This window comes from Syzygium oleosum, unplaced genomic scaffold (assembly GCF_021117445.2).
Source record: "Syzygium oleosum isolate NSW1041296 unplaced genomic scaffold, Sole_v2.1 Sole_v2.19, whole genome shotgun sequence".
Classification (NCBI taxonomy): Eukaryota; Viridiplantae; Streptophyta; class Magnoliopsida; order Myrtales; family Myrtaceae; genus Syzygium; species Syzygium oleosum.
Window position 1 is genome coordinate 4,289,991 of NW_026607503.1, and position 17,633 is coordinate 4,307,623.

The 17,633-nt window shown below is 39.7% G+C and overlaps 2 protein-coding genes across 2 annotated transcripts; both read right to left on the reverse strand.

Annotated features, from left to right (window-relative positions):
- Nucleotides 1-2,657: 2,657 nt before the first annotated feature.
- LOC115674022 (uncharacterized) lies at nucleotides 2,658-5,287 on the reverse strand. The gene is made up of 2 exons (XM_030596331.2): nucleotides 3,456-5,287; nucleotides 2,658-3,042 (listed from the first exon to the last, which is right to left on the reverse strand). Exons 1-2 carry the CDS (start codon nucleotides 3,745-3,747, stop codon nucleotides 2,861-2,863), a joined length of 474 nt encoding a protein of 157 aa, XP_030452191.1. The 5' UTR covers nucleotides 3,748-5,287; the 3' UTR covers nucleotides 2,658-2,860.
- Nucleotides 5,288-5,422: 135 nt separating this feature from the next.
- On the reverse strand, nucleotides 5,423-12,635 carry LOC115674021 (protein PTST, chloroplastic). The gene is made up of 9 exons (XM_030596329.2): nucleotides 12,496-12,635; nucleotides 11,379-11,411; nucleotides 10,619-10,925; nucleotides 9,940-10,029; nucleotides 8,417-8,485; nucleotides 7,026-7,131; nucleotides 6,464-6,552; nucleotides 5,891-6,003; nucleotides 5,423-5,808 (listed from the first exon to the last, which is right to left on the reverse strand). The coding sequence occupies exons 1-9, from the start codon at nucleotides 12,618-12,620 to the stop codon at nucleotides 5,706-5,708; spliced, it is 1,035 nt and encodes a 344-aa protein (XP_030452189.1). The 5' UTR covers nucleotides 12,621-12,635; the 3' UTR covers nucleotides 5,423-5,705.
- Nucleotides 12,636-17,633: the final 4,998 nt, after the last annotated feature.

The following is a 17,633-nucleotide window of genomic DNA, read 5'->3' on the forward strand; positions in this document are numbered from 1 at the left end:
CTTGACTGCTGATCGTTTCTGATTATGCACTCGCTTGATCACCTCACATGTTAGGAGAAAGGTCCTAAAATCAATCTAAATTGCCTGACAAATGTTTTCATGAAATGAACAGGGTAAAAAGGTACCAAACGGGCATTAGTTATCCAACTAGTGTAACCAAGTCCCCGAATTCAGTTAATCTCTGGTTCGCAGGAATAGGGTGATTCTCCCATCACCTTATTTGGGTTTTTAATCGACCCACCCCAAATCGATTAGTGGCGACTCCTTGGTATAAACCACTTGCATGTTAAATACTTGAACCCTAAGTCGCGATATGGTATGGGCTTGGGAGGGCCCGAGTTAAGTCCTGAACCTAGACTTAGCACGTACCAGGCGAGCCCCCTTTTTTGCATGTTCGATATAAAAGGGCTCGGGAGTTCGGTCGCGACAATTGCATTTATCACCTGTTCAGCTTTGAGTTGTTAGGATTAGTCGCACAAACACAATGAAATAGAGAGTAAAAGCAAGTAAGACAAATCGAGATACAAGATTTTATCCTGGTTCACCCTTAAACGAGGCTACATTCAATAGAGTATTTCACTATAATTAGCATATTCACCTCTCTGTTACAATTCTTAATTAGCAGGACTCTCGTGCCTTCCTATCGATGGGAAGTATGAACCACACCCCAACATGAGTTACATATGGACATGGACTGTATTTACTTCAAGCAACACTCCTACTAAATGAGAAGCGACAAAGCCTTAAATGTAGGTTCACCAACTAAGAACATCCATAGCAGAGCATCGGTACCGCGAAATGATTGACAATCTAACACGACCTCATATCCACATTGACAGAAAGCCCTCAGGACAGCAAAATGCAGCCACAAATTGAGATTAGGCATCCATTAGTTAAGAAAATCGATGACGATGTAGAACTTCCTCACCTTAGGCGAGGTGTAGAGGATCAAGAGAAATATATATACCTTTTCACGAGGGATAAGCATCATGGCTTGAATGAGAGAGAAAGAGAGCGAGTGAGCAAGCGAGAGAGAACTTGATAGAAAGAGAGATTAAATTGTTTTAGTGCAGCATCGTTTTGTGATTAAAGGCCGCCTCATCGTCCACTGGACTTTCTTTTTTTATGCAAAAGCCACCTAGGTGTTAACATTTAATTAAAATATATGATGTATCGGTAATGTCCAAAACATCTGAAGCTCAAGTTGGTACTGGTAGTGCAGATTCACTTGAGTTTGGAAACAGTTTCAAAGAATCACCCAAATTAGCAAAACTTTCAGGTAGACAATTGCCAGGAATCCATTCAAAAGCAGTGCTTTCAACTTTAGTTGTTTGTGTAGACGATCTTAGTATGTACTAGCACCATTGGAAAAGCAAGCATCGTCCAAATGATCTTTCCGGTAGACGGTGCATATGTGTGATACTAACACTGTTTGAAAACTGGCCCCCTTGAACTTTGCGTTCGAAAGCGAGTGTTCGCATTAGCCTTGAAATAGATGGTTTGAAATTATCAGCCAGTGTTTGAAAAGCACGCAACGAAGGGCATCTTGTGACCACAGAAGCAGAAGCTTGATAAGGACCCACGATTGGTTGTGTTGCAGCCACTGCGACAAGGTTGGTACAGTACGCGGTGAGGTCATTTATGGAGGACCCTGTGTTGGTGCTTGGGGAGAATCGAAGTGGTACGGAGAACTTACAAAAGCAGATGCATATGTGAACTGGTGCATTGTGATGGCAAGGGTGAAACTTAGAAAACAAGAAGAACGATGGAACGATTCAATTGCTTAACTTCGATATTACAACCAAAGCCTATTTATGGGCCTCAAATCCAAAAGAGAAAATCTGGTCTAATATACGATATCACGAATCTAAACACAAATCTGACCACGTAGAAGATACACATGTCATCGGATAAATAACCAAAGTAAAAAGGGGGAGGAGGGAGGAGGGGGAGGAGGGAGGGGGGGTGGGTTGGGGAGGTGGGGGTGTTTGAATAATTCACCCAGATTTGAAGTACTTTCATCTCACCTCCGTCTGAAATCCAAAAAATCTTTCAGAGCAAGACTGTGCGACTGACGTTCGATACCGATCCCAAGTCCCGCTCGTTAAGACGGAGAGTGACGTCTGGTAACTCTACACTGAATTCACTAAGAGCACGAAAAGTATCACTAAGCTACGGTACGATGTTGTCAAGCCTAAAAACTAAGGAAAAGCAAAGGAAGAGGATGAAAAGAGAGGCTTTTAATCACATTTCCTTCGTTTCTGGCTCTCCCAATGCCAAAGAGGAGCTACTTCCACTATTTGCACACGATCCATCAAGTGTCTGACCGATCAATCCACATCGGTAACTTTTTAGACCGAGATTGCCCGTTGTAATTAATCCTGAGTGCTTTATGCAGTAGATTCTTGCACACCGGGACTTCCCTAATTCACATAGAGCCATTGCGCTTATGCTGCCATGATTTCCCCAAAGTCATATATTCCTATTCTTCAAGCAAAGAAAAGGATACTACTTTAGTTTCCCCACCTTCCCTAGGTAACATATTTTCCTGTCTTCCAACATATTCTTGCCCAAATCCTATGTATTCAATCATATCTTTCTGGAAAGCGAACTTGCACTTGGAAAAGGAATCATACAGGTCAACAGCAGAATGATGAAAAAGCAAACATACATGCCATATATGGTGTCCACATCAATTACAAGCTTGAAAGTGAGATGCGCTTTCCTAACAGTTCATGTCCCTCCGCCGCCGATGACATTAGGACGTTAGTGATTAATTTGTCGATGATTGCGGGAACATAATGATTTAAGTTTAAGACGATATGTATGAGGGGCTTAGGACATACAAGACAGAGCCATCTCAATGGGATAGTATTTTGAAACTAAAGCTCTTATTGAGCCATGCCTTCCAACTCCCGCTTCTCTTGCGCGATATCATCTCGGATCTGGCTTCCGTCATCTGTGGCTGAAGCTGCTTCTTGCACAGCACGAAATTCCTTCCTCCCTGAGATCCTATGGCTTCCGATGGGTTCAAGGCAGACCCTAGAAAAATCATAAGAGTCAGTCGAGATTCACAATAATGTCCCAAGAAACAGTAAGACTCATCATATCTTTGTTTTCATGCTGGATCTGGATGTCTTATCAGCCACTGACACAACTGTGAATGCGAATAAATACCAAGCGAAGCACATCATGCTGATAGGTAAAAACAAAGACCCATACACAAAAATAAATTTGATTGCCTCTGATCAAATGGAGGCTAGTCCAGAATTTCGGTTCTCATATTTAGAGGCAGTGATATCGAGGGAACCGAATCAAGCCTTCACATATATTCTCCTAAAATTGTATTGACAATAAAAAAACTACACATAATATATCTGGATAAATTGAAAACAGTGGCATATCAGGACAATAAAATCTACCATCTGAATCTGTGGCATAAATGAATATATTACCATCTGAATCTGCAGCACCATGGAGAACAAAGTTGTTGACATCGGTGCCGAGAACCGGAAGACGGCCTCCACGGGCGTAAGTCTTCAAGGAAGTCTGAATCACCGCTGAGACCAGATCATCCTCCTTCACCACAAACCTTATTGGTCCTGCACTTCCAAGGACATTGACAGTTACCAGAAACCTGTTCTTATTTGTGCTCTGATCATCACTACTAGTCTTCTTCTTATGCCTTTGCATCTGCAGTGACTTCTCAGACATATTCCTCTTCATCTTTTCTTGCCTTTTATCCATGGATGTCTCACAGGATTATGCAATAACCGAAGAAAACAGCACAGACTTGGACTTCTTCCGCCTGTGGGGGAAGAAATATCGGAAGTTCACATAGATGGGTCGAGGCCAAGGCAGCGATAGTCCCAAACTTGTTTGCAGGAGCCAAAGGTGGAAGGAGAGGAGGAGGAGGGCGTGTGCGAGGCACGCGCTATCTCGTTCTGGAGGAATAGAATGGAACAGGAAAAACGCATGAAGGTATCGATGGTTCCCACCATTCAAGACTTTGCTAATGCGTATGGCCAAGTCTCTCTTCTTTCACAGGAAAAAAGGTGAAATGAATGCTATGCTCGAGGGCCTGTTAAAGAGAAGTATTCGCACAAACAACGACACCCATTTCGCCCATATTTTATATACTAGATTCAGAGAGAGAGAGAGAGAGAGAGAGAGAGAGAGAGAGAGAGAGAGAGATTGACTAAAGCTCCATTTGAGATATAATATTAGCAGTGGAAGTTTACTTCGCACATAGGATTGGGCCACATGTGTCTGATCCTGGGCGTTAGTTGCAGCCTGTCAAGTTTACATTTTGCCCGTCATCTGTCACATTATTCATTTTTAAATGCTCAACCAAAGCTTCTTTTCTTTTGCATGCTTAGAGGGAGGAGGAGTGGGCGGTGGGGGTCGCTGATGATGATGAGGCTTCATTGGTATTCCCTAGGACATGTGAATTGGAAATGTAATGCAAAGAGGATCTTGTCTGTCATTCCAACAAAAGTCATACACTGTGTGACATCGTCTTCCAAAACCTCCCCTTTTCTCAAATGGAGGAAAAGAACGTTTTCGCAACCACACCATTTGATATCTGTTTCCTGGGTGCCGAAAGAATATTCTTGGTGAATACCTACTTCTAACGCCAATGAGAAATGGTGTAGAGTCGTCTCTTGCCTATCATCCGGGTTAATTCTGAAGGGTTGACCTCTCGCACCACCTTTCAGCTTGGGTTTATTAATTAGTCCTGACCGAGTTTCGTTAACAACGGAGTTGGTCATTCGGAATGCATTGAAAATACAATAATCTCGAATCACGCGGAGAAAGAGACGGTAGCCCCTTGACTTATGCATTCTACCTCCCCACGCCAGGGTCAGCACCTTTAACTCTCTTCCCCAGTGAAAGATTTAGAGCAAGAAACGTGCAATTCTTGCTTGTTAGCTCATGTTGCGGAGTCGAGGAACCAATTTTGCCGCCCCCAACAAAAAAAAAGTAAAAAAATAGAGGGTCCTATGACACCTATCGTGTCCAAGCGAGTATAGCCTGGAACTGGAGTTTTTTAAGTGAAAATTGCTACCAGACAACTGGTACCGAATCACTCAACTATCAAAATGCAAAGAACATGTGTACTATCCGAACAGATTGACGATGACACAAAAGCATACATCAATGTTGACGTGCAACTTCAGTCCATTCCTCCTCGATGAAGCCCATGTTACATGTGTAAAGCAACAATTTTCACAGAAATTGGGGCAGTATCCAGAAGGGTTTTCCATTTCATTGCAGAGGGAGTGTCTCTCTCTCTCTCTCTCTCTCTCTCTCTCCAGCTGTTTATTATCCAGATAGTATTCTTGATAACGTTAAGAAAATTGAAGGTGTAGACTAGGGGAGAGTTTACAGCAGAAAAGAGAGAGACTTGTACACATCGAGGTCCACAAAAAGTAAGAAAATGATGTGTCCATTATAGACAAATGAAAGGCACATGCTATAGAAAACAATGTGCATCGAAACTGGTCATAGACATAGTATAGTTCCTCTCTATTTTTCCTTCCATTTGTCAGGAGCTGCAGCTCCAGTCAGGTCCCGTTCACATTTCACACTGTAAAGGCTATTTTGCAGGTCTCAAGGATAGCAGAAGACCTGAGGCTAATGTCAATAAAGTGCCAAGCTCAGCTGTCCCGTGTTTCAAAATGCCTGAAGATGCATTCCCCAAGCTATTCAACTATTAGCAAGTTATTTTTGGTTAGCCCCTCGCCAATGGTCGGAAATTCTGGAGATATCTGCCATTCCCCATCCACCAAGAACTTGATCTCATACCTCCATCATGGAATTTGAGATGAACTGTTAGGAAGAGTAACCAGTAACAGAAAGAGAAAGCAAATAACAGGATATGGGATACCTTCCAGGTCGAAGCATCAATGTTGTTGAGAACTTTGTGAAGGAACCTGTGTATTCTGGAGACAAATGCTCTCCTTGACTCCAACCATCAAATGTGCCCATCACTTGCACACTCTGGCAAATGAAAAAATTGTCTATGTGAAACCCTTTTCTTGTCTTTTCGTTTTTGTCTTTTTGATGTTTTTATTCATTTACTTATTTAAGGCTGGGGGAGGTGGGTTATTTTTACTTATATCAGTAAATTGAAATGACCTGACTATTCGGCTTGAACTGTAACCACATGCCTACCTCATTCCACAATAAGAATTAATTAAACAGGATCAACAGCTTCTGAACAATTGTAGGCTTGTGCCTGTTGCAATGCTCATCAGTTGTACACAAACCATATATGTATCCTTCTCCATTATGTACGAGTTAATCTTTTGATCCAATCTCGCTAGTCTGAAATTCTAGTTTTGCTGGGTAGGGTAGTAAAAAACACTCAGCATATCCATTGGATCCTTATCCTTACTTCAACGAAGAGATCCTAAAAGATATACTCATTGAGGGATGACTAGAAAATGAGCAGGCATACCTCAGCCATGCCATACCAAAACAGAGGGACTTCCTTGGACCGTGCAGCATCAACATCCTTTGTCTTTTCTTTCAGCTTTTCACGAATTGCTTTAAGGGAGAAAAAATGAGAGGGAAAATCATAAAGGTGCTGAACCATAACCCATTACTTGCTCACTAAACACCTATGTAGCACAAAAATCAGCAAAAGAGTTTCCTACAAAGCAGGCAATCAGATCAAAGAAGCCACAAGAATATATTGACCGAGTTAAGGATCTGCTCCCCCTTGAAGAACCTAATAAAGTTAAGACTCTCAACTTTAATTTTAATCCTGAATATCTTTGGAATAATCATATGTACTTTAACTCTCAGGATCTAAAATATATAACATGGATGAATCTATAACCTTAGTTGAATGGAAACAACATAAAGAAATTTGTCAACCTGATAGCTGGAGATCATCATACAGGACCAAGGGGGAGTGATAGATATGATATTGATGTATTCCATCCAGCGTAATGCAAAAATCAATGACATGAATGCAATCCATCCAGCTTAGCCCAAAAATCATATACTACCAGTACCTTCTAACCGTGAAAGAAGGTGAGACTGGACGTACTTCCCATTAATCTTCCTTGTCCCCACAGGAGTTTCTGATTTAGCAATTTCTTCTGCTAGTGCAACCAAAGCCTGTTAACGGGCGACAACCGTATCAGTTCAAAAAAATTATACAGCACAACACTGACTGATTCTAGGAAATACGAACAGAAAATGATGTTTCAGTGCACAGGGCTCCCTGCATTCAGGGGAGGAATTGATGTATGCAGCCTTACCACTGAATTTAAACAGGAGTTTTCCGTCATAACTTTTATTTTCTAGCATTTTGACATAATGTCCTAGATAAAAAATGTGATTAGGCTGTCGTTGGCCCAAAGTAAGTTCTTTAAAAACTAACATTAGTCTGCTTGATCAAGCTAGCACTTCTACAGGTGCTGGATTTAGGATGAAAAGATATGCTCTACTTTTGTGGCGCGAACTAACTAGAATTAAGGTTGAACTGCATGGTTTAATCGACACAGAGAATAATGAGTAGGACAAACCCAGTACATGACATTCACAAGAGCTTGATTAGGAGTTCCTGAACAACCTCTCTTTCTTCCAAAGCTGAAGGTTATGCAAAATTTGAAAATCGATCTAGATTGTTTTTCTTTATGCAGATTGTTTTCTAGAGCGACCCTGTTCATTGAACACAGAGATGATGTCTCAATTGTGTCAACCTAGTTGTTCTTGAATACAGAGAGAAATCATCCAACCGTAGCTGCTCTTGCAAACACATGCTAAATTAATGAAACTATTTAGCATATCATTGAAAGAAAAGCTCACAGTATAACCTGCCAAACTCATTTTCAAATTAACTGAAATCATTCTTTTTTGATAAGTCCTTGCACAAAATAGGATAGCTGGCACCAATATATTTTAGGTAATTCTAAGGCACCCTCCATTTTAAAATTGACCATAAATGTATCTTCAAGTGATTGCTGACACTCCAACAAAATCAAGGTCGTTGATCACCGACATAGACTGCATTATTTTGGAACTAAAATGAGAACAAAATGGAACCATAACATCAGTTCCCATTTATTTAGACTAGAAGATCTTAATTAACACAATGTCAACATTTTTAATCTTTTCTGGATCCTACTACTTCTAATATGAAGTCTCAGACTCTCGGTTCCCTTTAAGATAATGCAGTCAACAGTCATTTTCCAAAATGTATCGGTTGTAAACACAATTTACCTAAAACTAAGGGGCTGCCATTGTATCCAACCCCAATATATTAACTTGCCTTACCATCCAACCCCCAGATACTAACTTGCCTTACCACTGCAGGCAATCTGCTTCCTATGCCCATAAATATCTCTCTCATGAAGATCAGCTAATAAATTACTGGACAGAGTTATTTTTTAAGACAAACCTGTACTTCAAGTTCCATAACTGCAAGTTCACTTTTGAAGGTAACCAATGCATCTTCCTTCACATGCAGCTGACACATTGAAGATAGAGATTGTAAGTAACAAGGCTATCCTACTGAAATGATCGTCAGAAATCAGATTCCTTGAAAACAACACTTAACAGTTACTAAATAGAAGCTTTTCCTGCAAATGAAAATCATTATGAGTTGGAAGTTCCATAGAAATTCTCTTTGAATAAATAGGAAAGAGATACTGAAACATAAGGTCACCTTAAAGGGTGGAAATACAAGCAGTCATAATTACAAGACATGCATAAGAGCAATAGTTCAGTAAAAGCAAAAGTTGATCCTGTAACGGAAGTTCCGTTCATAAGGTGACTTGTTGACGACATATGATAAACTTATCAAATGACTATTTCAGAAGTACAAAGCAAAAATTAAAGCATCAGTACTTCCATAGTGTAGATTCAGAACCATCAGTGACAGAGCATTCTATGGATTTATGTATCTCGTTACATTCCAATCTCCATTTGACCGCAGAAACTCATGATCATTATTCATGTTTTTGGCTAGCCAATGGTCTCACATTTTGCAAAATAGTTGACTAGCAAAAAACTGTTAGAAAACTACAAGTACGTCTCTAGGTTAGGGTTTAGTGCAATCCAGAAATTGTCTCAAGGCGTCCACTGCATCAATCAACTGGTTTCTTTAGCCTTTCTCCATAAGTTTGCTTTCCAAGTTGTCAAATTTTGTTCAACCCAAAAGTCAAAAAGGCGAAGAGAATCAAAATGTCGAGATCTTTAGACAAGTCCATCAGCCAAGTTTATCACATTTCCTTTCCTTGCTGAAGAAGCTCACAATTCTTATAAAGAAAAAGTAACATTTCATTGCTCACTTTTTAATATACTCCACCCTAATATGCTTTTATCTTCCCAAGAAGTCTCTTGAATGGGGGTATAATGAATTACCAGAACAAAGCAGCTCCACTTATATAGATGATTCAGTTTAATTTTCAGTGCTTCTGCAGTCTTCAACATTTACCGGAAGCATAACTGTTTCCTGCTGTCTCTATACCACGGCATGAGTAACTTGAAGTGCTCTTATAAGAAAACTTTGTCAAATATTGCATGTGTATGCATAAATCACAGCAGGAATTCACTACATTGCATTAATAGGAATATTTATTAAACATAGTCCCTGAATTGCTAGAAGTTTGTGAGAGAGATAACAAATCCAAATGTAGTTTATTCCAACATTGGGAAGTTCAAGTGTTCTTGGACCGTAGCTGGATTTTTCATTGTGCTTATTAAATCTTGATGGATGTAACTAGCCCATTAGATGACAATCAAGAGATAAAGAGACCAACAATACCTTTAATTAGTACAACAATCCCACACGATGAGAGGAATTAAAAGAAAATGTGTAATGCATAGTCATTAGTCGATGGAATCCTATGAACACATGTAAGAGAATTCAATCATGATTTGTTACACTCGAAGAGACATGTTAGGGCATAAGATGAAAACCTGCCGTTTGAGGAAGCGGTTTTGTTGATTGGCCTCACTAAGTTTTCTGATAAGTCTTGCTCTTTCTGTGTCAGCTAGCAGTGCTTTTAACTGTTCAACAATGTTAAAACAAACGAGACATAATCCTGAGCTTTATTAATGGGAAACCGTCAAAGGCAACAACTAAGTTGAATAGGCAGAAATCAATTGTATTTGGATTAGTTAAACATAAAGATGAAATGACAAAACCCCAAAACTCCAATTCGAAGTACATGGGTGTATTCCCCCTTGTGCAATCCTCCCTCCCCCTCCAAAAACAACAGATAAGCAACAAGTGAGCTACAAAAGTTAAGGGCATGATCGGTTATCCTTCAGCAGAAGCAAAAGGCAACATTTTCTTTTTGCTTTCCTATCAAAATATTCATATTATCCAAATTTCAAAAAATTATGAGAAAACTATATGTGAATCTATGTGTTGTGATTTGCATGTTGTGAAAGTTTCAGGTGTTAAGGGCTAAAAAAAAGTCAAAGTGCGTTTGTCGAAAGATTTGGATAAAGCAAAAAGCGAAAGTAAAAGCCTATCCAGACACGCCCTAAATTAGTACTCCATATTGACAACCCCACTTTGCTCGAGAATGAAACAGTAGTAAAGAGAAAACAAAGTTAACTAGGATCACAAATCAAAAGAGTGGAAGCTCACCTCTTCACTACTCAATGGTTTGGAAAGAAGGTTCTCTGGGGAGTCTTCAGGAGAATCCTCTTCATCAATATAATCATCACCTGACTGAGATGGAAATGATTCCTCTATGCTAACAGGAGTTGAAAAGGTCCGCCACTGCGTAAGGTGTTTATAGCACATCTTAAGAGAAGATGCAGGATAATATGATGTACTCTGATTGACCATTTGAGAAATAGAGGTCACAGTATGCGAAGTTCTCTTAGTAGACTCCCAATCAGGCGTTCTTGCTTTTGATGAAAGATGGAACACTTGCTTGTCAAGACAACATCTGTTTTTTTTTCAAACAGCAGAAAATAGTAAAGATTTTGCTATGAAAAATTCACCAAACAAAGTAGTATTCACATCACCTTATTTACAGAAACATATTATCCGTGTCATACTGAGCAATGACAACCAAACCTTGCTACTAAGTTTTCTTTTTTCATTTTTTTGATAAACCAGACAATATGACATCATCTAAAGGAAATTAACCATGGCAGCCTTGTTTTTAGTGAAGTGTCCACATAGATTATCTAATGCCATCCCATCCCTATGTAGTATAATCATTTCTTAGTTACATTTTAAAACCACAAAGGACACACCATAATTTCTAAACAATTAGGACCTTATGCGAGAGTTTAGTCCCATCATGGACATCTTTTAATAAGTACAGGAAGAACCAACATAATATTAAATAAAATATACTCCTTGACTTCTTCTGATGCATGTGCAGCATGTATACCTTGCAGTGCTCATCTCCATTGAACAGCTACCCCTGTCACACAAATTAGGGTTAGAAGCCTCATATCAACTGACTTGTAACTATTGGCAATCGGCAACCAGAATGCAGAACCACATTATATGATTCTCATAACAAAAGTCATACATGTACACCATCTCAAAAGATAATTGTGACTGGCTGCATTTGCAAGAAATTTTTTCTTTTGAGGAAACCAAATATAAATGAAGACTTAAGGATAGAGGTGGTTTGTCACTTAAAGCACGATCACGTGTGAGCAATAACATTTCTCCCAGTTCCATTAAAGAGACACTTCTGAAATGTCGAATTTATCAGACTTACCAAACATAGGAGATCAGAGAGCTTTTACACCTCGAGAGTCAATGACTCTATTACCTTTATAATAATCTAGTGCAAATCCAAGTAAAATTGGCCCACGAGTGTAAGTTGTCATCTTGTGTAGGTTGAAAATTAACTCTTTTCCAAAAGTTCGAATGCACTATTGCACCCGAAGAAGAGAATGAGAAAGGATATCGAACTTTAAACCTCCGTTTTCCCATTTAATTCACTTTCGCTTAAATCATCCACAAACCCAGAAGAATCTTGTCAGAACAAGTCAAAAACACTCCAAGAAATATTGGATCCTACTCCCCAGAAACACGGGGGAACTGTGGGTTTCTTGCACTGTGATTCATTTACTCGACCACATTAAGAGTCTATACAACAAATTTTTCGCAAAGCTCGACTACAACGCTTCCGCAGTTGCTCACCGGAAACAATCATATCCACACAGAGAAAAAAACCCAGCAACGCTTTTTTTTTCTGAAGCAACACACTACCACGGAAAACAAATGATCACATGCACATTATCTATCAGCTTTCCTTCTCCATTTGGACCTACCCACTACCCAAGAAGCAAGAACCAACTCAAAATTCAAATCCTTTCGCACCAGTCGGGCATTTTGTCAAACATAAGATGCCCCCCCCTGCTTGAAAATCAAGAAACGTACAGCCCCTGCATGTGTAGAGCGGAGCTGCCGACAAACGGTGCACCCCTCACCGTGAATCGAATGCGCTAAACGTTAAGATGAATCGAGCTTTCAAGTCCTGAAACACTTACTGAGAATTCGCCTTCGAGGGCAGCTTCAACTCTTGAAGAGCTTCTCTGTCGAACCGAATGAAGCTTTTTTCAGCGGACAAATATCGCGTGTGGCAGAGAGACGGCGAACTGTGCGCGAGTTCCATCTGTTTGGCTGACGTCCGTCCACGTGGCACGTAGGATTTTGCAGTAATGGAGCTCGATTCCGCTCGCGAGGGAAATTGTTTTGGTGATGAAGCAAGATAGTTTCAATGGTCAAAATGAAGAGGAGCAGAACTTTCTAATTTTTTTTTTTTCCATGTTACTCTATTCAATTCATGTTATTGAAAAAAATTCTATATCGAGATAAGGCTATTTTGGCTCTTAATCTTTGTGGGAGCCAAATTATTTTAGCTGTCGAAGTCGGTCATTCAAAAGAAAGGTGGGGTCGATCATGGTAGATTGGAGTTTGAGAGGATGATGATTCAAGATTGAGAGAGACAGATAAGTGTTTGCCCTCCTATTTGCCGTGCGATTTTTTTCGTTAATTAAAAACAATAACGTTAGAAGCACATCGATAACTTATAAAAAAGAAGCGCATAGGATTTTTCGGCAAGGTCAAGTTGCCGGAGCAACTTAATTGATTGGCTTTTGAGAATAATGGAATTGAAAAGTTGCGGTACTAAACCGAGTGCTGTCTGAAAGTTTTGGTTCTTCTAATTTATTTTTCGCACACATCGAATGTTTAGGCCAATACACAAAGAAGTAAAAAAAAATGAAATTGAAAAATCCGTCTTAAGAATGGGGTAGTTCTGCAAGCAATGGATCTAGAACTCTCCATGTAAAGTTAAAAAATGACATTGAACAATGAGTAGGAATCTAAAGACTAGCAATAGCATCACAGGCATACATTCTCTAGCAATTAGTTTTCGTTTGTTTCATTGAAAACTTCTTGTCGGTAGAAAAACATAATTTAACCAGCAACATTTTCTAATTAGGAAATTTAAGAAATTTTTTTTCCTATATTTGCCGTTTTGAAAATTTATTTTGGGAACTAGTTTTGTGGTGCTGAGAAGAACCATAAACGAGTGGAACAATGCAACACATAACTAGAAACGTCAACCGACCGTGGACGAAATGACTGAAGAACACTTGGCAGGTTTGAGACACCACGTTTGAGGTTCAAAACAGCATGTAATTCAATCAAGCATGCTTCCTCTATCCTCTCCTTTGTAGATGCAATAGGTGTGTACAAACTCCCAAAATCTCGTGCAAATCAAGCTCAATCGATAAAAATTTCACAGTCAAAATATTATTGGCCATCTTTTAGAAACGCATCGTGTTAATTTTACAAGATCGAGGGATGTGGTTTATCGTTCTTTAATATTCCGATAGAGGAAACTTAACGTCTTCTTTTTACCCACAAATTTGTACGATGTTCGAGCACAATCTCAACAGTGTTGATTGTCGAAAGATAACATATTGGAATAGACTGATGATGGGATTGACCAAATTATTGAATATGTGGTACTAAAGATCACTGCAATTTACATAAAAAAACAAAAAGAAAAATCCTTAAATGAGCATTTTTCTCTTTTTATTTGTGCATTGCATTTCTTAAGTGAAAGAAATAGTGAGATGGGGACCAAAATCCATTTCTTGATAGGAGACCCTTTCTTTGCTTGATTGAGAATCCACACAAAGATAAGTTAACTAAATTGGCTTACATTGGACTGATTGAATATCCGTGAATGCATGTTGTTTATGCAATAAATAACGTTACGAGACCCTAGCCATGACCTACTCCGCTCCTTAAGCGATGTCTCCATCGAGGAAGATTGAATTGGGACTTCCGTCCATCCGTCATCGGACCAGGATCGAGAATCCATTACTTTACCATACTGAAGGCATGGATAGACATATTTTCATTCACCCTATAGGGTCGTGTATCTTGTTAGAGATATGTCATTGGCCATTATACATCGATCAAACCGACCCGCATTTTTTGTATTTCAATGGGCTACTATATGGACTATATGTGTTATCCGACGTTTAGAGTGAGCCTACGCAATGCGAGTCTGATGTACCGTAACCGGAGCATGCAATTATTAAGGAGAACACTTCAAAAATAAGCATCACAAACGGAAACACATCAAATAGACATGTGATTCCCACGATAATCGTCAAAAGCATAATCCAAGCACATAATAACGAATGGATGCATCCAATGCTTAGTCACACGAACTGAGGACTCTGGAAATTAAAACGACAAACGCAACGGACTCAATGAAAAAAACCTTAATGCGCCTTGAACCCTCTGTATTGTTTCGAACCTCCCTCATAGAGCTGCCAGTCTATAGCATCTCGGGCGCGCCAATTAGTAGCATCGGGGTTCCTAGGATCTTCCCAAATCTTCACTTTGGTTAATCTGCGAGATGCCAAAATGATCATAAACTTAAATACCAGACTGGAGTCTTCACCAATCAGCACGAGAAAGTCTAGCCGAGGTTGATTGGACACGCAAAGGCTCGAGCAAAGATAGGAAAGTCGATTATCTAAGTGCAAGTGTGGAGGAACTGGTGAAATGAAACCTAGAGATCTTTTGGGACTGGTTATGCATAAGATAAATTAGCGCCCCACAACACCTTTTTTGTACTGCAACCTAAAGTCGTTAATCACTTATCATTTAATATCCAATGCACGCATGATGTGTTGGTTTAGGATTACAGAATACCACCAAAACATTTATTCACCATCGTTATCGATCAATGAGACCGTTTCCTTATGTGTAGTGGCGTGATTACATTCGTGTGTGAAAGTGCGCTGGAAAAATATCAATTCATATCAGACTATACGACAAAATCAAAATCCATACGTACCGAGAAAACGACATAATAAGGACATGGGAAATTTCGTATTTCGAATCGCGACGATGCGGCAATAATCACATTCAACATCACACGATAACTGTGTAATTCAAACACAACGAGAACGCGACACGGCATAGCGACAATTGCATTTGGCAAGACATGACAAGAAAGAGAGAAAAGCTTCCATGCATCCCCCATCTAACCCCTAAGCAGTATCTGGTCTTGATCATGTCCTAGTCAAATGGCCACCGCTGGTACAATAGCAACTACAGTACTGGTGGGGGCTAAGGTAAGAGTAACCATGGTCAAGCACTCCCAAGTTGACTGAGGAAGAAGAATACCAGGGAAAACCCAGACGGTACCATCCATGATAAATGTCTCTCGACAGATGCGAAAGGGAAAAGGACTTTGTGTAGAGTTCCCACTTGGTGGGGGGCAGCTTCTGTAATGTTTAGCCTTTCTCTCTTTGGGGTTTCCATCCACTCGCCTTAACTTTTTCATGTTATAATAATTCGATCCATTGATTGATTTAGAGGGGAAAAACCGTCGTGTCCGTGAGAGTTACGGCGCGAAGAGATGATGGCGAGGGTTTGATTTCTCTCGGACCGATTCGATTATGATCTGCCCCATATTGGAGGGAGGAAGTCCGGAGGCGAAAGACAACTTTGACCTTGCCTCTTACCCTAATTACAATCTTGAAAATTAGCGTAACGGTCTGAATCGTATCGCTTGAAATATTTTTCTTTCCTTGTAATTTTCCCTTTCTTTCCAGACAAAATAAGGTATTCAAATCCAGATGCTTTTTTTTTTTTTTTTATGTTCAGTTCCCACTCAATCTGAACAACCCCTAACTTCTTCTCCTCACATTTTCTTTCTTCACTTCCGTTGTTCTTTTCATCTCATTGTCCTCATCCACCTGACAATCCTTGGAAAAGAAAAGAAAGAAAAAAAGACAGAGCCCAAGTCGGCTAACTCCAGGCATTTGACCTTTGCAATTGAACGAGACCCAAAGCATGCTGCATACAATCGATAAGATTGATATGGGTGACCTTCAATCCCTCGAGTACGAAACCCTTCGTAACTAGAACCAATTGCGCCGATCCCAAAGCTTTGACTGCATTTATTTGGCCAACTATAAATTGGACTCATTCAATTACAGAACTTTTTGCAATGAATAGGAAGGAGCAATCAACTATGTGTGTGTGTGTGTGTGTGTGTTTGCGACCTCTCCTTCGGGCTTAACAATTTCAATCAAGCTAATACACGGTAGGTCCCACTTAACAACAACTTTCAAAAAAAATTTTGATATAGTAGGCAATACCATCGCTTATGATTTACCTACAAAATTATACGCTTAGTTCCCTACAGAATCCTTAATTTTAGGTTCAATCTCAATTTAGCCCCGACCTTTCTATAGTCCCAGATCCGCCCCGTGTCCAAAATCGTCACTGCTTTCTTCAAGATTATCAACGTCAGGAGGTTGTCGTTGTTCCATACGAAGGCGAGAGTATTAGTGAAGATGATATATTTGAGATTACAATGAAAGTTTGTGATTTTTTTTTTGCAACAAAAAACGGTTCATGACAGAATTAGGATCGGACTTAAAATCGAAGGTTTTTTTAAGGGAATTAAGTCGAAAATTATATACAACAAGAAATAAAAAAGCAAAGTCCGGCCATTGACGGCCTAAATTGGATCTCGCCAGCGATAAGATAATGTGGATCGAGGCTATAGATCTTTCTTTGGTGTCATCGTCAATTTGACTTGTGCATCATTCTCGGTTCTGAGATCTGACATCCACCAAAATTCAATTTCTTCCGATGACGATTATTCATCGTACGAGGCCGAATTATGTCGTCACAATTCCACGTGGATCACTTTGATTGGATGGCGCAAATAGCATCACCACTTCTTTGACTCTACCACAAGTTCCCCTCGAGGATTCCTAGGGAAAAAAGGAGTACTTTCAATTTCCTCGGAACGTTAACGTTATCTTTTTATTATTTATTATTTTAGTTCTTGATGACCGTGTCCGTCGTATGTTTCGAGTCCCGGCTAGAATACTGAATAATCCAATGCCCGTGAGGAATTAACAATTATTTTCATTTGTTTCTATATTACTAGAGATTCTAATTTTCATGCACTAAATCGGAATCCTTTTTTTTTTTTTCTAATTTTCTTTTGCCGGGCGGCCGACGCCGCACATGTTGGAAATCTTGAGTTTCTTCGTACCGTGACGTCATTAAAAAGTTTGAAGAAAAGTAACAACTTATTGAGGTTAGATTGAAATTTGACACGGCATAATCACGA

Coding starts and splice junctions, on each gene's coding strand:
- LOC115674022 (XM_030596331.2), bottom strand. CDS start 3,747: ATGGATAAAAGGCAAGAAAAGATGAAGAGGAATATGTCTGAGAAGTCA. Junction 3,043..3,455: donor TGGTGCTGCAGATTCAGATG/GTAATATATTCA, acceptor TGATTTTTCTAG/GGTCTGCCTTGAACCCATCG.
- LOC115674021 (XM_030596329.2), bottom strand. CDS start 12,620: ATGGAACTCGCGCACAGTTCGCCGTCTCTCTGCCACACGCGATATTTG. Junction 10,926..11,378: donor ATGGAGATGAGCACTGCAAG/GTATACATGCTG, acceptor AAAAAAAAACAG/ATGTTGTCTTGACAAGCAAG. Junction 6,004..6,463: donor TTTGGTATGGCATGGCTGAG/GTATGCCTGCTC, acceptor TTCATTTGCCAG/AGTGTGCAAGTGATGGGCAC.